This window comes from Sciurus vulgaris (assembly GCF_902686455.1).
Source record: "Sciurus vulgaris genome assembly, chromosome: 11".
Lineage (NCBI taxonomy): Eukaryota > Metazoa > Chordata > Mammalia > Rodentia > Sciuridae > Sciurus > Sciurus vulgaris.
This window is the reverse complement of record NC_136472.1, coordinates 10,112,993-10,129,264: the sequence shown is the minus strand read 5'-3', so window position 1 is coordinate 10,129,264 and position 16,272 is coordinate 10,112,993. Positions and strand designations below refer to the sequence as shown.

Below are 16,272 nucleotides of genomic sequence, written 5' to 3'. Positions count from 1 at the left end.
CCATTGATCTACCTGTCTATTTTGATACCAATACCATGCTGTTTTTGTTACTATTGCTTTGTAATAGAGTTGAAGATCTGGTATTGCGATACCCCCTGCTTTGCTCTTTCTACTGAGGATTGCTTTAGCTATTCTGGGTTTCTTATTCTTCCAGATGAATTTCATAATTGCTTGCTCTATTTCTGTAAGGTACATCATTGGGATTTTAATTGGAATTGCATTGAATCTGTATAGGACTTTGAGTAGTATGGCCATTTTGACAATATTAATTCTGCCTATCCAAGAACATGGGAGATCTTTCCATCTTCTAAGGTTTTCTTTAATTTCTTTCTTTAGTATTCTGTAGTTCTCATTGTAGAGGTCTTTCACCTCTTTTGTGAGATTGATTCCCAAGTATTTTATTTTTTTCGAGGCTATTGTGAATGGGGTAGTTTTCCTAATTTCTATTTCTGAAGATTCATCATTTATGTATAAAAATGCATTGGATTTATGAACATTGATCTTGTAACCTGCTACTTTACTGAATTCACTTATGAGTTCTAAGAGTTTTCTGGTGGAATTTCCAGGTTCCTCTAAATATATAATCATGTCATCAGTGAACAGGGATAGTTTGAGTTCTTCTTTTCCAATTTGTATCCGTTTAATTTCTTTGGTTTGTCTAATTGCTCTCGCTAGAGTCTCAAGAACAATGTTAAATAGAAGTGATGAAAGAGGGCATCCCTGCCTTGTTCCAGTTTTTAGGGGGAATGCTTTCAGTTTTTCACCATTTAGAATGATATTGGCCATGGGCTTAGTGTAGATGGCCTTTACAATGTTAAGGAATGTTCCCACTACCCCGATTTTTTCTAGTGTTTTGAGCATGAAGGGGTGCTGTATTTTATCTAATGCTTTTTCTGCATCTATTGAAATAATCATGTGATTCTTAACTTTAAGTCTGTTGATATAGTGAATGGCATTTATTGATTTCCAGATGTTGAACCAACCTTGCATCCCTGGGATAAAACCCACTTGATCGTGGTGCACTATCTTTTTAATATGTTTTTGTATGCGATTTGCTAAACTTTTGTTGAAAATTTTTGTTTTGATGTTCATTAAGGATATTGGTCTGAAATTTTCTTTCCTTGATGTGTCTCTGTCTGGTTTAGGTATCAGGGTGATATTGGCTTCATAGAATGAGTTTGGGAGGGTTCCCTCCTCTTCTATTTTATGGAATACTTTGAGAAGTATTGGAATGAGCTCTTCTTTAAAGGTTTTGTAGAACTGGGCTGAGAACCCATCTGGTCCCAAACTTTTCTTTGCTGGTAGGCTTTTGATGACCGCTTCTATTTCATTGCTTGAAATTGATTTATTTAAGTTTTGTATGTCCTCCTCGTTCAGTTTAGGTAATTCATATGTCTCTAGAAACTTGTTGATGTCTTCAAGGTTATCTGTCTTGTTAGAGTATAGATTTTCAAAATAGCTTCTAATTATGTTTTGTATTACAATCATGTCTGTTGTGATATTTCCTTGTTCATTCCGAATTTTAGTAATTTGAGTTTTCTCCCTCTTTCTCTTTGTTAGTGTGGCAAAGGGTTTATCAATTTTGTTTATTTTTTCAAAGAACCAACAATTTATTTTGTTAATTTTTTCGATTGTTTCTTTTGTTTCAATTTCGTTGATTTCAGCTCTGATTTTCACTATTTCCTGATTTCTGGAATTGAGAAGGATTTGTTTGATGTACATGGATGAGCCAATGTTCGGGGCATAGATATTTATGATTGTTATGTCTTGCTGATTTATGCTTTCCTTAAGCAGTATGTAATGTCCTTCTTTATCCCTTCTGACTAACTTTGGCTTGAAGTCCACATTATCTGAAATGAGGATGGATACTCCAGCTTTTTGCTGTGTCCGTGTGCATGGTATGTTTTTTCCCATCCTTTCACCTTTAGTCTATGGGTATCTCTTTCTATGAGATGAGACTCTTGCAGACAGCAAATTGTTGGATTTTTCTTTTTAATCCATTCTGCCAGTCTATGTCTTTTGATTGAAGAGTTCAGGCCATTAACATTCAGGGTTATTATTGTGATATGATCTGTATTCCCAGTCATCTGACTCATTTTTGTTTTTTGACATGATTTGGTTTCTCCTTTATTTGGCTATTCCTTTAGGCTAGTTCCTCCCATTGCTGATTTGCATCGTTGTTTTTCATCTCTTCCTCATGGAATGTTTTGCTGAGAACGTTCTGCAATGCTGGCTTTCTTTTTGTAAATTCCTTTAGCTTTTGTTTATCATGGAAGGATCTTATTTCATCGTCAAATCTGAAAGTAAGTTTTGCTGGGTATAAGATTCTTGGTTGGCATCCATTTTCTTTCAGGGCTTGGTAAATGTTGTTCTCGGCCCTTCTAGCTTTTAGGGTCTGGATTGAAAAACCTGCTGATATTCTTATTGGTTTCCCCCTGAATGTAATTTGATTCTTTTCTCTCGCGGCCTTTAAAATTCTGTCTTTATTTTGTATGTTAGGTATTTTCATAATAATGTGCCTTGGTGTGGGTCTGTTGTAATTTTGTATATTTGGCTTATATTTTGTATAAGCCTCTTGTACTTGGTTTTCCATTTTATTCTTCAGATTTGGGAAATTTTCTGATATTATTTCATTGAATAGATTGTTCATTCCTTTGGTTTGTTTCTCTAAGCCTTCCTCAATCCCAATAATTCTTAAATTTGGCCTTTTCATGATATCCCATAATTCTTGTAGATTCTGTTCATGATTTCTTACCATCTGCCTCCCGGGCAGAGCTTCACTGGTTGGGGGAGACTCACCCCGTGGCTCTATTTTAGTCTGAGTCTCTCAATGCCTCCCCTTCTTGAATCCTAGGTTCTGGAGCGACTGGAGATGCAGTCACCCTCTAGTCCGCCATCTTGGGTTGCCCCCTGTGTCTTTATTTCTAAATATTTCTTCAGTCCTTTAATTTTCCCAGCTGACTCAACCCTCCTTTTGGTGTTCTGGCCCTTGCTGCCCAGATGGTAACAAGACCCTAGAGAGCTGGATAGCCCCTTCCATCATGTCAAAATGTTGAGGTGGCTGTCTATGAACCAAGAATCAGCTGTAGGGCTTGGGCCTCTTGGCCTCCTGAGAGAAATAAATCTCTGCTGATTTTAAAGTATTCTTTCATAACACACCAAACAGATACGAGAAATGATATCATGCTATATGTTCTCTTCCGCAACTTTCTCCTTTCAAGACCATTTCTATAATGTATTGTTGTCTAGAATCGTAATGCATTAATTCATTTTCTTTTCCTTTTTTAAATTTTTTTATTTTTTGACTGGGATTAAACCCAGGGTGCTGTACCACTGAGCTGCATCTCCAGTCCTTTTTTGAGACAGGGTCTCACTAAGTTGTTGAACCTGGCCTTGAACTTGTGATCCTCCTGCCTCAGCCTCCCCGGTCGCTGGAATTAAAGGCATGGACCACCATTCCTGGCTCCGAATTCATTTTCACTGTTATAAAATAGTCTATTATGTGCTTATACGGTGATTTATCAATCCAGTGGCAAAGTCACTGGGTTGGCTAGTTGTTTGACTTTCCGGTTTGGAGTTGGAAACAACTGAAAAGATAGCAAAGTGCGCCCTGGTGTATGCATGCAAGAGATCCCATGGGATTTACTGTGTAGGAGGAAACACAACTTATCAGTTTCATCAATTTCGGTTCCATCTGCAATTTGTTAGAATTCTTCTTTATTTTACATCTTCTTCACTACTTAGTACTACAACAATTCTTAATGTTTCCATGTGAGTCAACATAAAATAGTCTTTTACTAAAATTTTAATTTGAATTTTTCTGGTCACTGATAAAAATTGAGACATAGACACACAAGTATATACATATTGGCCATGTAGATTTCTTCCTTTTAAAAAAGCCAATCAACCAAAACACCATAGGAGAAACTAATAGGAAATGGTTGAATAAATTCTAGTAGATCAAAACAGTGGATTTCAAAGGAGTCATGCAAAAAAGTGCTTTCAAAGCACATACGCCTATCTGGGGTATTTCATATGACGTATTAAGAGAAAGCCCACAGCACAGTAGGCTGTTCACTCTTGCATAACAAAGTGCATGTGACATGCACATATATAAAGAAAGACAAAGAGTAAGTATACTAGAAACAAAGCCCAAAGAAAGACATTCGTGTCTTTTGCCTGCTTTTCCTCAAAAATATCTTTTTATTGATTTGCAGAAGCTCTTTGTATATCATTGATATTTACCTTTAGACCATTATACTCATTTGGATATATAGTCAGCCCTCCATGTCTTCAGGATCTGCACACTCAGATTCAATCAAGCACATTGAAAAAAATAATTGTAATTATATGCTCCCCAGCAGAGATCAGTGATAGAGCAATTGCCTGCCATGCACAGGTCCAGGTTGGATCATTCCACACTTAAAAAAAAAAAATTATGTCTATATTGAACATTTACAGACTTTTTTTCCTTGTTATTATTCTCTAAACAATACAACTATTTACGTAGCATTTGCACCTTAATCTTGGACTTCTGGCCTCCAGAACATTTAGAAATGTTCTGTTGCTTAAACCACCCAGTGTTATTTTGTTATGGGGGCCCTACCCAGGAATACATCCTCCCTCTTTATTTCTCAGCAAACGAACCGAGTCTGGGTGGGGAAAGGGTTCCTGTGACCGTGGGCCACGAGGTCTCTGGTGCTTGGGGCTGAGACCAGGATCCAGGTCTGATTCATGCAGGCTCCCATGTCCCCGCTCAGCTGGTCGCTCCACCTTCGGTTTTCCTCCCAGTGTACATAGATCACTCTTCCTCAACACACCCCTGATCAGATTTCCCCACAGAAGCACCTTCTGCCACACAGCTCCTCCCACCAGCAGGGTCTGAACACACTCCTGGGCTCAGTACCCAGAGCCCTGTCCCTTAGCCGGAGCTTCTCAGACATTAATGTGCTCCAGAGTCGCCTAGAGGGCATGCTCCTGGGCCTTGCCTCTGGAGAGGCCTCTTCCACGGGGCTGGGGGAGATCCCCAAATTTTGCCTCTCCAACAAATTTCCAAGTGCCCTGAATGCTGCCGAGGAGCACAGGTAGGGTAGCCATGGCTCAAATACCTTATCCCAGGACCTCGTGAACTCTCCCCTCCAGCCCAGAAGCGGCTGACTCTTGCCCCATACACTTGACCCTTTGCCCAGCTGGTCCTGCCAGGAATTGCCCACTGCCAAGTCTGACACTGTGGTCAGATCCAGGGACCTCCCAGCTCAGGCTAAGTTGAGTTGTGCTACTCTGGTGTGTGCCTGTGTGTGTGTGTGTGTGCACCTATTACACATATACAGAAAGACCTTTTGATCAGCTCCACTCCCTGGTACCTTCCCAGCCTCCCTCCTTCCTCCCCTGCCCCCCTTTATGCCACAGGCCATGCTCCTATTTCCATGGGCTCCCTTCCCCCAGCCCCTGGGTTTTCCTGTGGCCTCTCTCCACATGTGAGGGAAAGCATATGGATACTTACTTCCTTGGGTCTGGTGTATTTTGCTCAAAATAACGGCCTCTGGTTCCATCCGTTTCCTGCAAGTGAGATGATTCTGTTGTTCTTCATGGCTGAGTAAAACTCCACTCCAAGGGCAAGTCTTCCTGACGCTCAAAGCAGGACTGGGAGGACTCCTACCACGCAGAGGCCTGAGCCCACTCAGACACAGGCTGCTGAGGACACGGCAGTGGCCACCCTCTTATATGCAGGTGAAGAGAAGGAGGGCCAGAGAGGAGTCAAGCTGCCCCAGGGCACACAGTGCAGGGCAGAGGCTGAGCAGGAATCCAGGTGTCCGGGTGCAGTGCCTGCTCCCCCTGCAGCTGGCTGCCTGCCTGAGCCAAGGCCTGGCCTCCCTCCCTTTCCCCACTTTCTTTTTTTTTTTTTTTTTTTTTTTTTTTTTTTTTTTTTTTTTGTGACCCCAGCTGGTACTTGGCACCATGGCTGTTGCTGAAATGGAGCCACAGGGGTCCATAAAACTTGGGAAAAGGGGAGTGGAGAAAGGGCAGGAAAGGAGGGAAGGAGAAGAGACCTTTGGTGACCAGGGGAGGAAGAACGGGAAGCCCCGCCCCCGCCTCCCCCGCTCCACTGTCCAGGAAGCTGGGGACGGGGCTGCTGCTGGAACCTGCACGCCTGTCCAACCCTTGGTCCGACCCACTGAGGACTCAGGTGAGCCCGGAGAAACAAATCCAAAGAGGCCAGCCTCTGGCTCCCCTCCGTGTGGTCACGTGCTTCAGACCCAGGGGGCCAGTTCCTCGGTGGCTTAGTGCCAGCGTCCCACCCTGGACGCGGAGTTTCTGCCGACCAGTGGCAGTGCAGTCAGAGCGGCAGGCTTTGCTCGGCACCCTCCGGCTGGGCGGGTGTGGCTCTGCGGCTGGACCCCACCCTGCCAGGTTGGCTCCAGGCGGCGTTAGGACCCTGCGGAGCACAGGTGAGAATAACAGCTGGAAGAGCTCCCTGGCCGCTGAGGACCCCGCAGGGGAAGGTGGGTCCTGGATCAGGATCCGCAGCCCCAGTAGGAGCGGCCCCGCCCCTCATGTCACCGGGAGAAAGCCTGGACCCGGTTCCTGACAGCTTCATCCTGCAGCCTCCAGTCTTCCACCCGGTGAGCAGCTGCCTGCATCTGGGACTTCCTGGGCCCCAGGAACCTCCCTTGCCCCTGGGCAGGGACTCCCCCTGGGTGCTGGGCTGGAGAGGACCTCAGGCTTGGGCCCTGCTTCCCCAGCACCTGCCCAGTTCTAGAAGGCTCTCTTGAGTTTAGCACAGTGAGTGGCTGAGCAGCTAATTGCATGTGAGTGGCTGCTGGACATTGGTAAACTGGTGACCCAAGGCTGTGCCCCTACTGGGAGAGTGGCTAGCAGGATGGGGGAGTGGGTGGGATCCTTGCAGGGGACACTGATAAGTGGGAAGGGTGGCCTCATCTCCAGGCTGGAAGGGACAGTTCCAGGGGACCCTCCCAGCCAGAGGTGGGGGTGGGGGTCCCTCTCCTCCTCCTCCTGTTCATGAGACTTGAAGCCAGGCGATGCCCCAGGGGACACCCCGCTGGCACGCACTAATCCTGGCTTTGCCTTACTTGGCGCTCTCCTCCCCCGAGGGCGCTCAGTTAATTACACACCCTGCCTGGGCCTGTGCAGTGGAAGCCACTGAACTGCTGAGCCCTGCTAAGCTGCGGGTGGGCACTGGCCAGTGGGGACCCTGGCCTTCTGTGTCCCCCCAGGAGCCTGCAACCTGGACTGAAGCAGGTGCCCAGGCCCCAGGACTGCTTGCTTCACAGACTGGGGTCTGTGGCCCGGAGGGCAGCGCTGGGCACTCCAGCTCCTTCTGGGTGGTTCGCTGCGCACTGCTGGGAGTCGGAAGCAACGCGTGAAGGCCGCCCTCTGAGGCTGCCCGAGTTCCCTGCTGTGCCGTCCACATCCTGCAAACAGCTCTGTGGGACCCACGGTGCCAGGCGGGGCCTGAGCCCAACAAAGGGAAAGATGAGGCTGCAGCTCTTGGGAGGCCTGTGGCCACCCAGGGAAAGCAACCAGAGAGGCAGGGACTGGGACGGTGTGGGGTTGGAGGAAGGCCAGGAGGAAGGCCAGGAAGCCTGCGGGCCACTGCGAGGTTCCCCGCAGGCTGCTCTTGAGGGGCAGCTCTCAGCTCCAACTCGTCCATGCTTTTTGCCTCAAGGTCCCACACTCTGGCCATTAAACAATCCTCAAGAAGCCTCAGTAGCAGGCTTCGGGGGACCAGGGTGGCACCAGTGAATGACAAGCCTCACTGGGAACACAGCAGCCTGTTGCGCCCTGGGAGCTGGGGACGGCTAGCTGGTTGGTGCTGCAGGGGAACCAAAGGGGAACCAAAGGGGCTTCCCCAGCATACGCAGCTTTGATTTGTCCAAGACGGGCAAGATGGCGGTGGAGGGCGTTTCAGAGAGAAGGGATTTTTTCCTGTAAGGACGTTTTCTGTTTGGGGTAGGAAAGCTGATTGGTCCTGTTCCTCCCTCCCCACTTGCTGTACATGGGGTCTCTTGGGCCTTTCTCCAACCTGCATGCATGGTTTCTTCCCTCCTTCAGGTGATTCCGTATGTCACAACCATTTTTGGTGGCCTGCACGCAGGCAAGATGGTCATGCTGCAGGGTGTGGTCCCGCTGCGTGCCCACAGGTAAGAGGGAGCTCAGCTCAGGAGGCATCAAGCCAGGGGCTCCTCTCTGCTCTGGGAGCTGCTGGGTCTCCGCCCAGAACAGCGCTTGAGAGCCGCCTCCCCCAAAGGTTTCAGGTGGACTTCCAGTGTGGCTGCAGCCTGTGCCCCCAGCCGGACATCGCCATCCACTTCAACCCTCGCTTCCACACCACCAAGCCCCATGTCATCTGCAACACCCTGCTCAGCGGACGCTGGCAGAGGGAGGCCCGCTGGCCCGGCCTGGCCCTGCAGAGAGGGGCCAGCTTCCTCATCCTCTTTCTCTTTGGGAACGAGGAGGTGAAGGTGAATGGAAGGGATGGCGTCCAGGGTCCTGAACTTGTCTCCTTCCACCCATCCTTCCCTGGACCCGCAGGGCAGCTGGAAATCTGGTGCTGGCTCAGGAGAGGCCTCGACCGCCACGGTCAAAGGCGGCACTCCAGCTGCCAGCGCAGGCTCAGCCTTTCCTTCACGGGGAGGCAGGTGGATGCGAGGGGGAACCCAGGTCAGAGCGAGGCTGTGCCCTGAGCCGCCCCAGCCCCTCTAAGCCACTGAATGCTCAGCTCATCGAATCCACCCTCCACCCTGTGAGGTGGGCACTTCCTCATCCCCATCTTACAGCTGAGGCAGCCGGGACAGGAGAGGGTTGCCTGCAAGACCCTGGCCTCTGAGATGAACTCCTGCGGGAAAGACAAGGCTCTCCAGAAGCCTCAGGACCAGGCAGCCAGGGAGAGCGGGACTGAGGGCGAGGACAGCGCCAGCCTCTCCAGCCTCGCTTTCCTCCCTGTCAAAGGGTTTGAGGACGATGCTGTGGGTCTGCTGAGAAGGGGACGGGCTTGCTCGGAGGCAGGGAGGGACATGGAGCGCCAGCGCTGCCGTCTGCCAGCTCTGGGACCTTGGAAGGCCTCTAACTCCTCTGTACAGTGTGCTCTCCCTGCGGAGCTGTGTGAAGCCACATGAGGACACCTCTAGGCTGAAGTCCTTGCCAGAGCTTGGGACAGTCATAAGCCCGCGAGGCTCAGCTGCTGAGCCTGGCCCGTCTGCCTCTCCAGGTGAGTGTGAATGGACGGCACTTTCTCCACTACCGCTACCGGCTCCCACTGTCTCGGGTGGACACCCTGGGCATATTTGGTGACATCTTGGTGAAGGCTGTTGGATTCCTGAACATCAGTGTAAGTGCTCTTGGGCCAAAGCGTGGGGTGTGGTGGCCAATCGCCAAGCAGGCCTGGGACCCTCGTACCCACCAGACCAGGGGACAGAGAGGCCTATAGACCAGGAATAGCCCCGGGGCAGGGGTCCTCCGAGGTGTCCCATGTGAGCGGGGTGAGAGAAGAGATGGTGACGGCAGAGAGGGAGCAGGAGCTGGTGGCAGGAGTCTGCTGGCTGTGGGGTCAGGTTGAAGCTAGGAGCAAAGATCAGAAGGGGAAGAACTGGCACGTGGGCCCCCAGGCTGGCTCGCTGGCTCTGTCGTTCTCCCCTGATAGACTGATTCAAAATACAGGTCTCTGAGACCTGCTCCCCGAGTGTCACTCAGTGAGTTTGGGAGCCTAGGATTTGGCAGGTTCCCAGCACGAGATCTGGGAGCCACGAGGGGCTGTGTGGGAAGCAGGCAGGGCGGCTGGGGGCCAGGCAATGGCTGGGGCATTCAGGGGTCCTGGACGTTGTTCTCCTCTTTCTGGACAGCCGTTTCAGGAGGGCAGCAGAGAGTATCCCATGGGACACGTGAGTCTCGGGGGCAAGGCTGGGCCCTGTGGTCGGGCACAAGAGTGGGTCAGTCCCTGCTCCCCTGGGGGGCCTGCAGCTGCACTGCTCGGGTCCAGCTGCCTCCCTCCTGCCGGGGTCTGCATGGACGGGGCCTCTGGGTTCAAGAGGACCCACTGGAGCTCCAGTCACTCACCCTCTGCTGTGAGCGACGCAAACCCCAAAGCATGGCCAGGGTGGAAGGAGGGTAGCGAGAGGGACCTTCCCCAGGCAACACCAATGGCCTCCTGTGCCTTTCCTTCCTGACAGCCCTTCCTGCTGCAGAGTCCCAGGCTGGTGAGTGATGCTCCCTCCTTGTGTCCCCTGGAGGTTGGCCTCCTCTCTGCTCCCTCAGGGCTGGGCGGACGACCTGAGTAGGAGGCTGTGAGCTCCCGGCAGTGGGAAATGCCCCTGGTCTCGGGGTTTCCCTTCCTCTGTGGGAAACTGCAGCTGTGGGTGGGCCAGGCAGCTGCAGCTGAAATCCATCCTCGTTTGACCTTTTCTGCACTTATTCTGTAAAAAGATATCTGGTGTTCTCTGTGCCAGGCCAGTGCCAGGCTGCACGACAGAGGCACGCGGCCGTCCTAGCCCTCCATTCGGCCATTGTAGCTCAGGTCACAGCCTCAGGTCTGGCACATGGTGCTCAGACGCTGGGGCGCTGGGCTGGGCCTGGACGCAGGGGACGCTCTCAGCAGCCTGTACCAGTGTCCAGTCAATGAACAGAGCTGTGTTTCCCTGTGCGGCAGACACTTGGCTGGCCCAGGGTGCGCCCTTGGCCCTGGGGGTAGCCCGTGCGGCTGTTCCTGGAGGCAGGCGACCCTCCCTGAGCTTTCCCGTTGTCCCCGCGTTCCTTCAGCAGGTGCCCTGCTCACGTGCTCTTCCTCAGGGCCTCTGGCCTGGGCAGGTCATCATAGTTCGGGGACTGGTCTTGCAAGAGCCCAAGGAGTAAGTATCCAGCAACCGTCACCCGCTATGTTTCCCAGCGCTACCGTTTCACCCCTCTTATGGTGGGGAGACAGAGGAGCAGGGAGATGGCCTGCCCAAGGCCACAGAACCATGGAACCAGCGGGCCCAGCAGCCCCAGTGCAGGAGCCTCTTCCCTCCTGGTGCCTCTGCTCCAGCCACAAGCCCTGCATCTCCATCCAGGAAAGGGCCTGTGCAGACGCAGACGGAGACCCTGAGAAGGGAGGTGGCCTTCCAGAGAGACCCAGTGCTTCTTTTAGGAACAGCCAGGGCCCCTGAGTGGGGAGAGAGTCATGGGAAGCCAGGACCTGGAGGCCAGGACTGGGAGGGACATGACTACAGGGTGCTGCCCGGCTTCTCCTCCAGGGGGCGCGCAAGTCCTGAGCTTCTGCTCAGGTCTGTTCAGACAAGGGCCTGCAGCCCTCCTGGAGGAAAGGCACTGGGTGTCATGGCTTGGGAGACCACATTGCCAGGAAACTTGCCACATGTGCAAACTCAGGGCAGCGGCTTTTCCTCTCTTTGCCTCAGTTTCCTTATTTGTTAAGAGTCTAATAATCATGCTGGCTTCAGGTTGGTGCTTAAAATAGACAGTACCTGGCGCCCAGTGCATGCCCCGCCACGTGGGTGGTACCACGTTGTCTTGGAGAAGGCAGGGAGGGGAGCGAGGGCAGCACCCTGTCCTCTCCCTGCTTCGTTGACGTCTGTTTTTAAGTCACTGACCGCCTACGCCTTCCCTGTGTGCTCCTGATCGCACATGAGATGCGGGCATGAGGCACATCCTGGCTAGTATGGCTGCGAACACAGGCGGGACTCGATTCCTGGCTTGCCTCTCGTTAGCTGTGCCTGCTTGGGAAGGTCTCCTGAGTCTGAGTTCCCCATCAGATAAAGGAGGGTAATGTCGAGGTGATGGGAAATGATAAGGTGCCCAGTGATCAGGTTGGCACCCCCGCCCCAGAACTTGGAGGCATGTGGGCACGTTCATACCCTGTCTCCAAACCGTGACGCTGGTATTGGTGACACAACAAATAACCTAACTGCCATTTCTCACGGGCTGTCGATGCACATGTCTCAGAGGACAGACAGGCCACTTGAGTAGGGAGGACCAGACTAGGAGGGGTGTGGAGTGGGAAGATCATTTCCCAGGCCCAGTCTCGCCAGATCTTCTGGTTATTCTTAAAGATAATTTGCAAACCCTCTTTTACATAACCTCTGTTTGCAAACAGGTCTGAATTCACAATGGGAGAATACTGTGGGCCCGCAGAACCTTCCTCAGGCAGGCCTGCTGTGCCCGTGGGCGTCCCTCAGACCCTTGCCTTCCGGGGTCCTTCCCAACATTCAGCCCTTGCCTGCTCCTTCCCACAGCTGGAAATGTGGGAGCCTGTTCCTGGCATGGAACCACTGGAGGCCTCAGAGGCCCTCCCCAGGAGGCCTCTCCCAACTGTCCCTCGGCCTGCATCCTGTCTCTTTGCTCCCACCTGCTTCTTGCTGGGATCCAGCCCACAGCAGCTGCAGGGGTGGAGAAAGGTCACTTCAGAAGACACAGACTAGTCTGGGGGTCCTATTGGGAGGCAGATGGCAGGCAACAGAGAGACCCCCAAAACTGGAGTCATGAACCCTGCCCATGTCCCAGCCTGAGGCCCCAAGGCTGCTCCTAGTAATGGAGTCAGTCCCCTAGCTGGCTGTTCTCACCTTGAAGTGGCCCATAGACCTCACAGCACAGGGTTTCTGTGAGGATTAAGGCAAAGGCAAACCCTGGCTCCTGTAGGACACCTACTGTGCGCCAGGGACTCGCTACTCTTCAGGGACATTACCTCCTTGGTTCCTACTTGTTTTCTTTGTGTGTCCTTTTGAGGTTAATTTTGTGTCCTATATTAATATTCTAAACAAAAGGTGTCATTTCAGTACTTACTACGCGCCAGGCGCTCTCCTAAGTTAACCCTTACATTACATTTAATTCTAGCAACAACCTCAGAAAGCAGACACAGCACTCTTACCTCCCTGAATGACATTAACTGGACACAGAGACATTAAGCGACTTCCCGAGGTCACAGGACTAGAAGGCAGCAGGGCCAGGGTGGAGCTCAGGTACCTGGCTCTACCCACTAGGCGGCCTGCCAATACTCAAGACCACACTTGGCAGGTTACTGAATAAATGTCAGCTACTGTTGTTATCATCCCAGTCACCCATTTTCAGGAGACGGTTTGAGGCTGAGGCCGGGTAACACCGCGACCCCCAGTCAGGAGACGGCACCTCAGGGAATCAACCTCAGGTCCTGCCACTCCTCTGAGCCGCCACGGGTCCCAGGAAGCAGCCCGAGCCTGTCAGAGGAGACAGCCCTGGAGTCTGCTGCATCTTCCAGAGCCTGCTGCTCCCTCAGGGGCTTCAGCGGCCTGAGGACAGCGGAGGCTGATCCCCTGCTCTGGCCGCCCCTGCAGGTTGGCTCTGAGCCTGAGGGACGAGGCCGCCCGTGCTCCTGTGACACTCAGGGCGTCCTTCACAGACAGAACGCTGGCCTGGGTGTCGCCCTGGGGACGCAAGAAGCTGATCTCAGCCCCCTTCCTTTTTCACCCCCAGCGATTCTTCGAGGTGGGTCTGATCCAGCGGACACATCCCTCCAGGAGGGCGAGCAGAGCGGAGTTTCCAACGTGATCTGGGGCGGGGGCCTATCCTGGCAGGGTAGATGTCATCGGGCTGGGAAGCCAGGCCAGCCCAGCAGAGAGCACCTCTAGGCACTGGCCCTCAACCCTCCACACCGAGGCCGGGGTTCCAGGGCCCAGAAGCCCAGGCGTAATGAGCGCAGGCGGGGCCAAGCATCATGTGTGCAAAAGCTCCCCCGGTGGTTCCAGTGAGCGGCCCGGGTGGAGACCCCTTCTCAGTGGGAGGCAAGTTAGGTTGCGGAAGGTAAACTGAGGCCCAGGGTCAGTTAACAGCTTCGTGAGGGCCACAGTGGGCTGGTGACAGACGGCCTCTCTGGGTCTCGCATTCACACCCTCCAAGGGGAAGAGGCTCCAGACAGGTAGCACAGAAGCAGGCAGTGAGGGTCTGCTGCAATCCCACCACCCACTCAGGCCTCCTTCCCAGGTGCTGCTCCTGTGCCAGGAGGGGGGGCTGAAGCTGGCACTCAATGGACAGGCCGTGGGCACCACCAGCCTGGACCAGCATACCCTGGAGAGGCTGCGGGAGCTCCGGATCCGTGGAAGCATCCAACTCTACTGTGTCCACTACTGAGGAGGATTCCAAGGGGACTCGGCCAGAGAGAGGAAGGCCAGTCCACTCCCAGGGCCCATGGACCGGCCCACTCTGCGGCCTTCACTAGACCCTCCTCCCGCCACCATGGTGTCAGTCCTGGTTCATGTCTGGGTCACAAGCCTACGTCTGTGGGGAGCTGGGCCCCCAGCAGAGGAGGCACTGCGGGTAAAGGTGGCTCCAACTCTGTCCTCCACCAGGGGCCTGGATTTGGGTCATCTTCCTTCAGGGCCTAGCGCCCACTCATGTGGACGGGTTTTGCGGCCTGATAAGAGTACTGAAAAGTACAGTTGTTTAAAGAATTCAGACATTTATTTCATTCTTACCTGAGGTTCTGGAGAAGGTAGCCCAGGCCATGGGACAGCTCTGCCCCTCCTGCCCTGGAGCTCTCCGGCCCTGTCTTAGACGTCACTCTGCCGTGACCAGGACACAGCACCGGCCATGTGGTCGGAGCTCTGCTGCTGCCCTGCCTGGGTGTCGGCCGCTGAGGAGCCACATAGAGATGAGACCCCCTATTTCCTAAGCCCAGGCCCAGGACTGAGGCACTCTGTCCACGCTCCCACCTCATCACGAGCGCTCGGTCATACGCGCGACGTCTGTCCAACGTGACGCACACCTCAGCTGCTCATGACCTGGCCAGGTCCCTCACAGGGCCGCACTTCAGAGAAGCTCACTACCACCAGCCCAGGAGGGAGAGAACCCCACGCCTGCCGGTAACCCACGGGGAGTTAGTGCTGCTCACATGGTCACCTGCCCCACGAGCGCCTGTCAGTCAGCTGGCCGCGCACCCCACGGAGGTCCACAGGTCACCATCCAGCCTGGCACTTTGTGCTGGACCAGCTCTTATCATGCTTGTGGAGGACACTCTGGCTCCCACGATGACAGAATGGCAGACAATGCCTTTCCAGGAACTTATCCTCATCATTAAGTGACACGTGACTGTTTTTAGCAGAATAACTAGATCAGGAAAAAAAGGAAGGCTACTGAGAATTTGAAGCATATAATGGAGCAGCTGAAATGAATAAGTATTTTTAAGACTTGGCACCGACTCGCAGAGTGCAGTACTCTGAATAGTCTTCCCTGTCTCCAGGTTCCAAGATTGCCATGAAGCATCTTGTAGATTCCCCAGAGTATGGATTTCACAGCAGACACGCCCCGACTGTAGTCTAGTACAACTGGAAATCAGTGAGAAAGACCACTGAGGAGGAGCCACCTAGAAACCGAGGTTTCCAGAAGGTCCAGGTCACCGAGGAGAAGACACAGGGTGGAGGGGTCAGGAACAGCAGATCCCAGGCTCCAGCAAGGCAGGGGGCGGGCAGCTCAGCCTCGCCTGGCCTGCCCACCTGGCGCCGAGCCCGTCCTGGGTCCCCATCCTCCTTACGGTGAACCCAACGGTGCCCAGGCCTCCAGGTGCTCTCAGCTGTTTCTCAGCTTTTAATTCTCCACAAGAACTTCTGGAAGACACTTGTCAGTTTCCACTAGTAACAGTTCTTGTCGTCGTCGTTGGTAGAAGTGAACTGAACGTGTGGACACTCAGTGGCGAGGGGTGTGCACCTCGACGTTGCTGCCTTTCAGTCGTAGACACAGGCTCTCCCACTTTATTGAGGTCGTCTTTCGTATCTCTCAGTGGGTTCTACTTCTTCTACTTTTACCAGCACCTGCGCAGTTTCCTTAGACTCATGCCCAGGCCCTTGGTAGCTTGTCCTCCGTGCTGTGTAGTCTTTCACTTCCCAAGGCTCCTTCTGCCATGTGGTAGAAGCAGGCAGCACAGGGGGCTCGACGCCACCCTCTGCTTCCCTCCCCCTCCTCGCCTCCCTTCCTCTCTTCCTTTTCCTCTGCTCCCCTTCCCTCTCTATATGTTTATATATTTTTTCTTTTCTTAAAAGTTATGCTTGGTTGATGCTGGTACAAAAAGCACCACCTTTATGCACGGTTCTCTTGTTTCTAGCAACGTTGCTGGATTCTTTTAGTCCTTTGAATAGACAGCCATAAATGCTGGTGAGGATGTGAAGAGAAAGGGTCCCTTACACAGGGTCAGTGGGATGTAAATTAGTGGCCGCACCATGCACATCAGTATAGAGTTTCCTCAAAAAACTAAAGAACTAGAACTACCAGGAGATCCAGCTCCACCACGCCCGGGCACAT

At 52.6% G+C, this 16,272-nt stretch overlaps 1 protein-coding gene across 4 annotated transcripts; it reads left to right on the top strand.

Annotated features, from left to right (window-relative positions):
* The first annotated feature begins 5,928 nt into the window (after window positions 1-5,928).
* LOC306639560 (galectin-12-like) lies at window positions 5,929-15,610 on the top strand. 4 transcript variants are annotated; one of them, XM_079103229.1, is made up of 11 exons: window positions 5,929-6,187; window positions 6,412-6,623; window positions 8,074-8,162; window positions 8,270-8,483; window positions 8,799-8,963; window positions 9,230-9,349; window positions 9,861-9,899; window positions 10,188-10,214; window positions 10,774-10,862; window positions 13,317-13,467; window positions 13,963-14,247. In XM_079103229.1, exons 1-11 carry the CDS (start codon window positions 5,959-5,961, stop codon window positions 14,107-14,109), a joined length of 1,482 nt encoding a protein of 493 aa, XP_078959355.1. In that variant the 5' UTR covers window positions 5,929-5,958; the 3' UTR covers window positions 14,110-14,247. The 4 variants fall into 4 exon arrangements, with proteins under 4 accessions (XP_078959355.1, XP_078959358.1, XP_078959357.1 ...); XM_079103232.1 differs by lacking the exon at window positions 8,799-8,963; XM_079103231.1 differs by lacking the exons at window positions 8,799-8,963; window positions 10,774-10,862 and having other exon boundaries at window positions 8,270-8,477; window positions 13,963-15,610.
* Window positions 15,611-16,272: the final 662 nt, after the last annotated feature.